This window comes from Amia ocellicauda, chromosome 16 (assembly GCF_036373705.1).
Source record: "Amia ocellicauda isolate fAmiCal2 chromosome 16, fAmiCal2.hap1, whole genome shotgun sequence".
In the NCBI taxonomy this organism is placed as follows: Eukaryota; Metazoa; Chordata; class Actinopteri; order Amiiformes; family Amiidae; genus Amia; species Amia ocellicauda.
Window position 1 is genome coordinate 4,895,958 of NC_089865.1, and position 12,345 is coordinate 4,908,302.

Here is a 12,345-nt window from a genome sequence, read left to right on the forward strand (position 1 = left end):
GGTTATATCAAGCTGTTGACCTTGCGGTGTGTTTTTCTTGGCCTCTTTGTTTGTAGGTTTTATTTGTGTTTGTTTGTTGTGTGTCCTTGGCCAACAAATTAAAGCCACTGTTTTCAGTGTCGAGTTGAGAAAGCAAAACATTCGACAGAGTTTTCCTTTGGGACACTCGGATCAAATAACCGGTTGTTTTTGAAAGTCTTTTTTGAGATGGTTGTTCAGTGAAAAGAATATATGAGCCTGAGCAGACAGCCTGCCGTGTCACAGAACAGCCTCAGAGACGAGATCCAAAAGGCATTTCCTCTCCCTCTTGCCAGCAGTGCTTTTGCTGACACCAGGAAATACTTGTGATGTTGGAGGGGCTGGCTGCAGGAAAGGGGCCTTTGGAATTAGAAAAAACAGAAGGAAAAAAGAGCAAAGTTGTCAGCTGGAGGAAGTTCAGAACTGGGTTATATATTTGTACTGACCTGCCTCCAGGTGCCTTGTACGGTAGGCACACATCCTCACTTCTAAGGAAGTTCTTACCAAACCGCTGCGCATGCCTGGAATTGAAACGGCAAATATTTTGAGCATTTGTGGTGAGACCAGACGTCAGAAATAACTGCACTAGGAAACATTGGGTTTATTCTGGGATAGTCACAGAAAACTCACTGCTCGTTTCTCCCAGTAGGTCTTCACCTATTGGTGAGGCTCCTAACTCCTACAGTTAGAACAACATGCGTTTACAGGACCAGCTTCCCACTTTGTGTTTTAGCTTGTTTACTGGGACTAAAAATTGTATATTTACGTTTCTTGTGGATCTGTGGACCTACATGTAAGCAGAATTGAACAGTAAACCTCAATTTCAGGGCAGGGGGTATAGACTCTTAGGTCTCTTATGACTTGTAACACCTAGTAAAATACTTAATTTATAAATGGTGTTTATTTGCTAGCTGAAATTGAAGCAATTGGACCAGTATCGAAGGATATCACATCAGTGCTTTACAGAAGTTGTTGTTCTCTACATAAGATAAATTGACAGCTGTTCAAGTAAGTTGTGATCCATTTTATTGAGGGATGGGGGCAAATCCCTACACAATGCATCACATTATTAAATGTCTGTCTGTTTTTTTCAGGTTGTCTACCGTTTTTTTTTTTTGTTTGTTTTTTTCTAACCATTGATTCTGGGAAGTGAAATAAAACATGTTTTCTTTTGTCCGTCACTAATGGTACCCTCAGGCTTGAATAACATTGATTAGTTTAAGTTCTGTATCTTATCTTCAAAATGTATGTTCTATAGAATAATTAGATTGGTTCTGGTAGTTTTCATCGTGATTTTAAAAATCTCGCTGGTGAGATTTTCCACTTTCAAAAGAAAGAAAGCCCTTTGTGTAGTCTACACTTCCTAGTGCATCCATGAGGATCTCCATTCCTTATTTATAGTCCAAAGAGTGACAGGGTATTTCAGTCTTGATGCCAAGAAAGGCATTTTGACCAAAGCTGACCAACACAACAATCTACTGAATTGAAACATCCCCAGCCTTTGTAATTGCAGGGAAACAAAGAACAGACTCTGAGTCAGTGTCCAGGGGAGCAAGAGCTGTCGTTAAGCCAGAAGTAAGGGCTAGGCATTGACTCCAACTCGGGTGAAATTACAGGCACTAATACTAGAGTATTTACAGTTAATGTGCTTCAAATATAACGCAGAGCACGTGGTTAAACACTCAAGTAATCCAAAGCAGCAAACATTGTTTAGTGGTTGTATAGAATGACAGGAAGTAATTTAACTAATAAAAGACAAAAACAAAACAAATATGGTTAACTTCAGCTGTTTCTATTTCCAAATATTCCAAACCAAATGTGTTCAAGATCACATGGTGTCCAATGGCAACTCTTTAGCATAAAAACAGTCAATGCTTTTTCAACCCTTGTGCATTTTATTTATATATAATGAAGTTGGAGAGGATGCAGAAATGCTGACTGTTGACTTGGCAGAATCTGGTCCTTTCCCACAAATATTCCTCAGTTCTGTGCGTCTGAGTCGGTGGTCCAGCGCAGGAGAGCATGCGAGATAATGGGATCCAGGTTGAAATTGTAGTCTGAGCCAACTGTGCTCTTGTGAATGTTATTGTCAAATGGTCAGACACCTGGCGTTTGTTAAGCAACTTTATAAAATATCTTGACTGTGAGCATTTCCCTCACGTAGTAGAACTTAAACATCTTTACCTGTGCACTGGAATGTCTCCTTGTAAATACACTGGAATTATAGTATTATATTCTAATATAAAAAGGAAACAAAATGAGAAATGAATGAAAACTGCTATTCAGTCAATTCCTTAAAGGACATCCTGAAATAGTTCGACTTCCTCATTGAGGACAGTTTCTCGGAAAAGACTAAAAAAGAACAGCTACATCTGTCAGGATATGAGTGCCTACTAGGGTTCAATGGAGTGATGCTCCAGATTGCAGTGCTGCCATGTGAAAAGCTCCCCTACGGAGTGATTTACTTCATTTATAAAAAAAAATTGACCAAAAACTGGTCTCTCTGCTCGCTTCTGCCGCCCAGTACCCAACGCAAGAGCATCCAGCTTAACCTGCGACAGATACGTGTGTTTGAAGGCTGTCATGCAGGCCTGCTCTACCACTCTGCCTCTTTGAGTCATTTATGGCAGCTGTTCTAGGATATCCCCCCGGCCAGCTGCTGAGGGAGAAGAGCAGTCCTGTCTGTCTGGGGTCAGCTGGTGGCATTAGGAACAGAGATGTTTGTGCCTCGATGAGACTGAGGTTAAGGTGGAATATGTGTGTATGTGACGTAATCAGGCAAAATTGCAAATAACCCGGGTGGGAGATGGGTGGTGTGATCGCCACTGCAGCAGTGTAATGAATCAATGTTTAAGGACTGTCTGAGATTTAGGGATCAAATGCACTGGTCTTCACAGAGCGGTTTGATTGAGAGATCAGGACCAATGCAGGCAAGACCGTCGTGTCCCTCCGGCGGGTTTCCTGCTGGAGAATTCACTTCAGTCTTGCCTGTTAATGAAGACAAAGGGGTCACTGTGCATTGAACGCTCTCCTTATTTATAGATCTACAGAAAACTACAGTTTGTAGCGTTAATTTAGAAACTTCCTATACCTACTTTGGGCTTGGTCTTGAGAGTCAGAAAAAGGAAATTACATTTCTTGTTTTACTTTGTTTCTTTGCTCAAAATTTAGTTTTTTTGATGAGTGTTAAAAATGTTTCCCCATCAGTTTTTGGGAGAAGTAATTTTTTTAGTGTTTATTGGTTTTTTAAATAATCTCGTAATTTGTTTTTGTCCAGTCAGCTTTAGATTGTTTTCAAGTTCTATTGAATGTATTTTAATTCCATTGCATTTTCAGAACATGGAAAATAGTTATTTTTGCTAATTCCCCATGAAAAGCCTCTCATACCAAGACTATACAGTTACTACTACTACTGTTGCGTGCTCCCTGGAGGCTAGAAGTAACTTGAAGTAACTTTTGATTGCCTAGAAATCTTTTGGAAATTCCTGTTACAATGGTTAACTAAGCATCACAATTCTTAATTTTGATGTGCAACCCAGTAAAGATAATAAATTAGATAAGTGTTTTTCTTTCCTTTCATGATGTTCAGTGCAATTCGTTTTCACAGATGTAGCACTGTGGAACTCTGGGAATTCTGATGGTGCAGTAAAGATTACAGTATTTAAATTGCAGAATTCATTTTGTGTACATGACATTGTGTGCCATGAATAAATACTTGTATTAATTGATTTATCTTTTGAGAAAACACTAAATATGAGTGTGCTTGCTCTTGATTGGTTGGCAGGCCACGGGGATTGCCACTGCGGCGAGTGCAAGTGCCACGCCGGTTACATCGGAGACAACTGCAACTGCTCGACGGAAACGGACCCGTGCCTCTCGGGCGATGGGCAGATCTGCAGTGGCCGGGGCAGCTGTGCGTGTGGGAGGTGCCGGTGCACCGAGCCGGGGGCCTTCGGAGACACCTGCGAGAAATGCCCCACCTGTCCCGACGCCTGTGGCACTAAAAGGTAAAGGCAGAGAAACCTCATCTTTCTCAATCTGTGCTTCGTAGAACTGTTTTTTATTTTTATTTTATCTTTTTAAACACTATTTATAATTACATTCCTCTACGTTATCTCTATGATGTCCCAGTCGCGTCTTAATGCTCATTGTGAGAAATGTGAGTATGTGTGTATTTGCCTGTTTTTTCTCAGTTAGAGAAGTCTGTGGCAAACGGAGACACTCGGTTCACAAAACATTTAATGTGCCTCGCCTTGACCTTTTCAGGGAATGAGGTAAATGTGGGTACATTGATAATAAACCTTCCTGTTGTTTCTGAGAGTCTTCCACAAGGTCAGACACTGTGAGGTGATATTTTACCAGAGGGGCATCATATTTATGAACTATATTTTATTACCAAGTAAACGTCTTATTGATTAATCAGAATGTCTATAAATGTATAAATACATTTTCTGATATCTTCTACTTCCTCCTGTCACTTGTTCTTTCCCAGGGAGTGCATTGAGTGCCGTCTGTTTAACTCCGGGAGACTTGCTGACAACCAGACCTGTCAGAGACAATGCAAGGATGAGATCATCACAGTGGACACTCTGAGTGAGTGCACTATTAATTAATCTGCAAGAGGAGCACAAGGTCCTATTTATCGCTGTTTGTCTGTATCGTCAATATAGCAGCAGTGGCTACGTGAATATGCAGTGAGATGAGGGGATAAGATGAGCACGTTCCATGGATGTTTCTGCTCAGAGCTCACGAGTCACATCAGGTTGTTGAAAACTAGGTTACCAGACATGAGGCCAAAGAAGAGATCGCCATTCGTAAACCACAACATCAGCTGCAGCATTTGATTTCACAACCGAGGAGAGGAACGCACAGCTGCAATTGTCTCTGTTAAAATCATTACTTTTAGTGTGTCCAAGACTTGATGTGCATACTGTGGTTTTGTGTTTCAAGATACGCAAAAGACTAGATGCATAAAGACAACACTGTCTCTTTTATGTATTTTCCTGTGGTAGTCTACACTAACATGCTGTGATTATCTTTTAGGCTGGTTTACAATTTAATCTTTTTTACATTCCATAGCATAATTCATTGTTTGAAACTTATAATCAGTTTTATAATAAGTGAACATTTAAAAACACACATGATGTTGGCAGAGTATAGGATGTATAACTGTAGGGTGTAACTTACAATCTTCTAACCTTCAATGTATTTTCACAATTACTGTATAGACCCCATTACTGCAGATGTTTTGCTTTTATTTTAATTATGCAATCTTAAAAGGAAGAGGACCAAGTTAAAAAGTGTATTTTTTAAAAGAAAATTGGTGTTTCAATTGCGTTTCTATGATTAACCCTAACCTTAATGAAAACTCTAACCCTAGCCCAGATTAAAACGTAAAAGTAGTTTCATAACTTTTACTTTAATTTCAATCCTCTGTAAACCACCTCAATGTGACTATTAGACCTTTCCTACATTAATCTATATTCCTCATTATCTTGGTGATTTTTTTTTGTAATTGTAAAACATTTCCTAAACATTCAAATCTTCAGTTAATGCATATTAGGCAATGAATTGGCCTGAGACCTAAATAATATAGTAAACTGTAACCGTGCAAGAACACTTTTTCCTTCCAAATGTACGTTCACATTTTTCAGATGGTTATGATTCTCATAAATCTCTCCAGTAGATGTGTATATACATCTGTACCCAAGAAAGAAGTTCAGTGTTTTTTTTACATAACTCTCAGCTATTTCAGACCCCTAACTCCGCCTTTAATGAGATCCACATGTACATTCCGGAAAATTCACACGTTAAGTTCGCGAACGGGGGGTTGGGAGATTCTGGACATTTACATTTTCTGAAGAGTCAAAAAATAATTTTTTTTTGGCGCATATACCGGGAGATAGTCCTTAATCTGCGGATGATCTCACTGTATATACATTTCCACAATGCCAAGTAAATGTCTAAGTTAATGAGGGCAGTGACTCTGCATGTATTTCACTGTGTGAGAGAGAGTGAGTGTTTAGATATTCAGTCTTGCCAGCTGTTTCATTATAGATGTCTGAGAATGTTTTTGTTTCCTTCTCTTCCAGGAACTGATGACCCAAATGCAGTTCTTTGCCTGTATAAAACTGAAAACGATTGTGTGATGAAATTTACCTACTCTGAACACGCCAGTGGCCAGTCAATCCTTGCCGCACTTAAAGAGCCAGGTCAGTTTTTGGGGAATAATAAAGTCATGGTTCTTATGATAATTGGACATTATAAATTCCATGATAGGTTTTTATCAAATGTTGTTTTATTGTAGTTTTGAGCTAATGTAGAAATACCCACATATACTACATTCAGACTATGTGTCAAAGTCGTTTTCGATTACCATTGTAATGTTTGTTATTTTGGCAGCTGTTTTCCTCTTTGTTCTGTTTTAATCATACTTGCAGCACACCATGTTATTACACTTGATTACTCTGTACATATGGAGGTTGAGAGCAAAGCACGATGTTGAGAGCTTTATGATCATATTCTACAGTTCTCAACACCATTCAAGCCTTTGAGCTCTTTGTATTCAAGTTTCCAAGATCTGAAGCCACGAAAAGCCATAACTCAGACATTTCGATAGCTATGTCCTTCGGGAGACGTTATTTAATTTTTCTTTCTTGGAAAAGACAGAGTAGAGAGAAATGCTTCACATTTGTGTTATTCTTTTAAAAACTATGTGACCTGTGTTCTATGTCTTTCTCTTAAAGTGATTGTAATGTCAAAACTTTTACGAAAGAAACAAGAAAACATGGGAAATAATGAGTTTTCAGCTTCAAGGATCCAGCAGAGCTTGAATATAAATGCCCCAAAAATGTATGAACCGTCCACTATGTAAAGTTAAAATATTTATTTTGTTTAGATAGCAGTGGAGAGATTATTGTTGATGCTGTACCCGTTCTATTTTCTGATGATGTCATTGCTGTGCCCGTTTTATTTCGTAGAGTGTGGAGCGGCTCCAAATGCCATGACGGTCCTGCTGGCCGTTGTAGGCAGTATTCTGCTGGTTGGCATCGTACTCTTGGCTATCTGGAAGATGGTCATCACTATCCATGATAGGCGAGAGTTTGCCAGGTTTCAGAGCGCCCGCTCCAGAGCCAGATATGAGATGGTAAGAGTTCACAGAGTGTCCCGGGACATTCAGAGTTTGTTTAACAATGTAGAGGGAAAATGTACTTATTTTATTTTATAGTCTTTATATTAATGGTTTCATGTTGTTAATTCTGTTTTGTCTTTAAAGCAATAATTATTTTGTACTTTCTGGGGGATCCTTTAATTATTTAATTTCTTGGAGTTGTGTACAGCTACTGTCTTTAGGTTCTTTAAATCGGCACAAACTGTATAAAGGTTGTGTGTTTTGGGGCACAGGTATTTGGTATTTAATTACATCTGCTGCCTGAAGAACACTGACCAGCACCAATCAACACATCAAATACAACATTAACAGTCATAAACTCAGGCCTATGTTAATTATTATGCGTATGGTAATTCCATTTGCACAATAGCATTTTAATGAGATGTAGAAAGTTCTGATAAGACTGCAGCCTATTGTCTATCTCTGAAGATATAAAAAGGCTTCTCCAAGTCACTTCCTTAGTTCTTTTCTTCAGTTCCTGTGAGAGGAAAGCTCTGGGTTAACCTGTATTTATTTATTTTCTACTAAAATTGAATAATAAACTTCTTCACCAGTGAATCCTGAGAACTTCTGAAATCTCTGTAACCCTTTAGTCCTCCATGATGATGATGTGTTGGCTTTTTCCCCCCATTTTCCTCCTGTAGGCCTCCAATCCTCTGTACAAGCAGCCGATCTCGAGCCACGCGGTGGAGACGATGTTCAACATGCGCAGTAAGTCCTACAACGGTGCGGTCCACTGATTTCTGACAGAAGAAATGGCAAAATATGACTGGACCAAAGAGAGGACAAGACACCGGAAGATAATGACCGTGCAATATTGACCAGCAGACCTATTCATCTGCAAAGGATACATAATGGACTAACCAAGCAATCAAGGGATGAGCGAGCTATCTGCAGACTACAAGATGAACTTGTGGATTTATTTTCCAGCGATGTCTGAATGGTCTGATCCATGTATTGACCAGAAACTTGCCAATATTTTGCTTCCGCAGCAGATGAACATATTGAACTCTGTTTACTGTGCTACTTTTTAGACTGGATTGAGGGGGGTATAATTCATGTGATGGACTTTGCTACTTGGAAATGATGGGTGAAGACACCGTTCAAGTATTTTTGTAAAGATTTGTTTTTGTTTTTCTATAGAGAGAAGACTGTACTATGAATCATGGGAATCGGTCATTATTTTGCCAGTCCTGCATAAAAGACATTTAAATACACTTTTGCAATTTATATGAATTGTACAAATAATAGGCTGTCATTTTCTATATGTATATATATTTTTGTTTGTTTTTAACCATGAGGGTACTTGCCCATTCAACAGCAGAACGAACTATGCATTTTTACTTAACTACAGAAAATTATTCATTTTTTAAAAAACATCAAGAACTCTTAAATTTGATAGAAGTACAAAACATATACATATTTTATTGGTGATTAGATCAGCATTCTGGTACTAATGTAATGAGAGTGGTTTGCTGACCCAGATTTGCACAAGAGACATTACGGACAGAAGAAAGATAAATGCAAGGTGTCATTTGCGGGGTCGTTTGCTTGAACATGTATCTATGAAATAAATATGAATATTTAAGAGATTTGTGCTTTGAATGCTTTGAAATGGGGTTGTTTGAAATGAAATGTAAACAAAATGCAGATCAGACGCTGTTCCTGTAACATCTCAACTGAGGCCTTCTTATCTGGTATGTAGACTTAGTGTGTTGGGGGTTGGGGCAGGGAATAGTGATTTCTGATCTGTGACTAATGTGTGTGTGTGTATATACACCCTGTCAAACGCATACACCAGGGTCTGCAGTATTGCCTTACTACATCCTGGGTATCTTCCTACCAGACTGGGATTCAACTCTGTGGTTGCTGCAACTTGGAAAATCATTGTACTCTAGAAATTAAAGCTTTTTTTTATTGTTTTCACTCTCTTTATTCAAATATTGGAGTTTTTTTGATAAAGAACTAAATAAAAAAACAGTGGATATATATATATATATATATATATATATATATATATATATATATCGCCTCCTGTTAAATGTATTACCCTAACACTGGGATCAGTCTCTGTGTGACTAAAGCGTGAAGTACCAACGATATTACCCGCAGGACCTCCGTGAAAGTAGTGGAAATTGCGTAAAAGATGCCTGTGAAAACCACAAATGGATTTGTAGTGTAAGGATTGGAAGATTAAACGACACAGTTCTTGAAAAGCTTTGATTCCTCTAGTTATGCATTTCTGTCCCTACAGTTTCAATATAGGTATGTTAAAAGTATTTGCAAGGAAATGGATGTAGAAGCATTCCTTCTGTTCCATCACTAGAGGAGAGTGCTTTCCGTCTTTGAACCTCCAGATCCACATTTCTTCAAACACATTCCAGTTTTGCTCCTGCTCTCTGCACGGGGTCCCTAAACCAGATCCTACTTTGATTCTCTCATTAACACTTTCGGTTTACTAGTTATGCTCTGACAGATGCCCGTACCACAGGCTTTTGGGAAAGTTAATTTCCTTTGCAAGTCTAGACTCATTTCAGGGCTGGATGAATTTGACGGCACGATATTAAGATTTTAGTTCTCCCAAGTTGAGTTATTCAAGCGCCGAACAGTAAATCTGTACAATTATTTTGATGGGGCTTCCTACAATGTGAGCTGGTGGTTAGATACTTGTATACAGACTTTGACAGTGAGTGACTGCTGAAAGGTTTTATAGATAAGATTGCAAGAGCGTTTATATTTCAGGACTCCAGACCTAATAATACAAATAGCATAGTTCTGGTTTCGTGTTTCATTGAACAATACAAGAGACATCACACTGGTTGTTGAATCACTTTTTGACATGAAGGTTTTAACCGGGTAGAATATTCTGCTTTGTTTTGCTAGTGGACTTTTATTCTCATCCATATAAATTTACATAGTCAATTAGTACACTGTGCTTCTTTCTTAAATGGTCTTCATAAGTGGCACAAGTGAAATAGAGGAACAAATAAATACATCTTTGCAATTTCCCTCAAGCCAAAATGTCTCGGGTCAATTTCAGCTGTAAGCATGTAATTTATCAGATGTTCATGACCCCTTAATAAAATGCACTTTTAATTAACAAAATCAATACTGAATTATCTTTAATTGACTTTTGCTCTCATCCAGTGCAACAGAGTCTGCTGAGCAGGAATGTATCCACAGGCTGTGTCAGTATGTGTTTGATTTACCGATGTCACGTGACCTTATCACTTCCACCAAAAAGCACCTCGTTTGTACATCTTGGTGAACAGGGCTTATATATGTAAATAAAGAAGGAGTGGGAAATCCAGTGGCAGGGTACAGATTTTGTTTTTTTTTCCCCTGAGTAGAAAATAGTTTCAGATTAAAGAAAAAGTCAGTCATAGGGTTTCTGTCATGTGAAAATGCTGATCGTTAGAAAAAAGTGATCCCTTTAGTCCAGTAAGTGAAAGCCTTAGATGGTTTTTGTTAAACAGGATTGAGCAAATTTACAAATCCTAATGTGGAGCTTTTTGTTTCCTCTTCCTAATTCAGGAAAATACTAAGCATAGATTGTGTGCTGGAGAGCTTTGAGACCTCAGTAAAGCAGCCAGCAGAGAAATTGTGTCATTCGAAATCATATTTTTACCAGCTCATAGCGAGTGATGCACCATAACCTTTGTTCAATAACTGCTATCAAGAGGAAGGAAGTGAAGTTGCCAAGTTTGAGTGTATTTACTTTTTAACTTTTCAGTTTAGCTGACTTGTACAATTCATGGCTAGATTAGTATCTAAGAAAGTTTACATGCTTTACTTTTTCAGTTATTTAAGTGAATCAGTAACTGTATCAGGGCAGTGCGTGTTATCATGAAATGTTCTCGAGATGAAGATGGGGGAGAGACATATTAGTAATTCACTTCAGTAGAAATTTAATTTAATTGCATGTATTTTCTGGAGGCGTGCAAAGCATTTTGCTAAGTGTTTATGTGTTTTAGTCTAGCGTTTAACTGGTGCTTTCATAATGGGTTTTGATAAATCGGGTAAAGAGACGATTAGTGTAGTTTAGTCTTCGTTTGATAGCATTTTGTTTTGGGCCTACACAATGTAATGTGTTTTTGTGTTTCTTCTATAATTTAAGCAGCAGTTTAAACCATGCATTGTCATATTCTCAGTTCACAACAAAAACATAAAAACATGTATAAATAGATTTTGTTGACTGCCCTTGCGTTTTCATTGATTTATACAACAATGTAATTGATAAGGACTATCTTCTGTCCCACAAAATTTCACACACACACACAAACAAATGAATGCTTTTGTTTTTCATTAAATATAGGGGGGGTTAGTATTACAGTTAGAAAGTTAGTATTATGTGTATAGCTGGTGCAGCAGATGAAAGCGGGGTTTGATGTGACTGTCAGAAAGCAAGAGTGACGTCTCTATGCTAATGAGAGGCTTGCTATATGGTAATACAGTACACAGCCTCAACACATCTCCCCATGCTGTGGGCCCAGGGCAAATAAAAGAGTATTGTCACAAGGAGCAGGTCCATAAAACAAGGGGGTGTGAATCAGAAAGGCGGCTGGTGTGAAAAGAAACTGTCTGGCCGGCGGCCGCACCACAATGCCGACGGGCCCCCATAAAAATCAGAACTTTTCTTCACTTTTGGATTTCAGCCTCAGCAAGGATCACGTTTTTTGGTCTCTCTCTTTTTAATCAGCTCTGTCTGTCAGTCTTTCATCGAGAGAAATGAACAAGATATAAAACCATCCACGTTACGATCTGTATGCATCAGCTATGGGGGCCCGTCGGCATCAAGGACCCCTAGGCAGAATAAAAACACGCAGTTCTGTCATGATTGTGCCACAGCCACCTCTATGGACCATCTTACTTGGTTCTTGTCTTAGACTATTTGCAATAGGAATTTTTAGTATAAAATAACTTGAGGGATTGGGATGTTTGAATGGTTTCTGATTAAATAGTTTTAGTCGAAATCACTGGCTAGGGTTGTGAAATGCATTTTTTACCCCTGATGTTTTTGATGCTCTGGTTTTGTTTTGTTTTGGATACTAATTATATACATTTTTCTTTTTTTTTTACCTCCAACCAAAACTGTCCAGTTTCTTTTACGGTGAAGAGGGAACTGATTCTGGTCAAGGTTGTTAGTGTCTTACCAA

At 38.5% G+C, this 12,345-nt stretch overlaps 1 protein-coding gene across 1 annotated transcript in view; it reads left to right on the forward strand.

Annotated features, from left to right (window-relative positions):
- itgb5 (integrin, beta 5) overlaps positions 1 to 9,120 on the forward strand; it is a 32,933-nt gene extending 23,813 nt beyond the window's left edge. Inside the window, exons 11-15 of the mRNA XM_066688612.1 lie at positions 3,803 to 4,025; positions 4,511 to 4,611; positions 6,111 to 6,230; positions 6,999 to 7,165; positions 7,834 to 9,120. Of these exons, the coding sequence (XP_066544709.1) occupies positions 3,803 to 4,025; positions 4,511 to 4,611; positions 6,111 to 6,230; positions 6,999 to 7,165; positions 7,834 to 7,929 (707 nt within the window). The 3' untranslated portion in view covers positions 7,930 to 9,120. The remainder of the gene's footprint in view (positions 1 to 3,802; positions 4,026 to 4,510; positions 4,612 to 6,110; positions 6,231 to 6,998; positions 7,166 to 7,833) is intronic.
- The last annotated feature ends 3,225 nt before the right edge of the window (positions 9,121 to 12,345 follow it).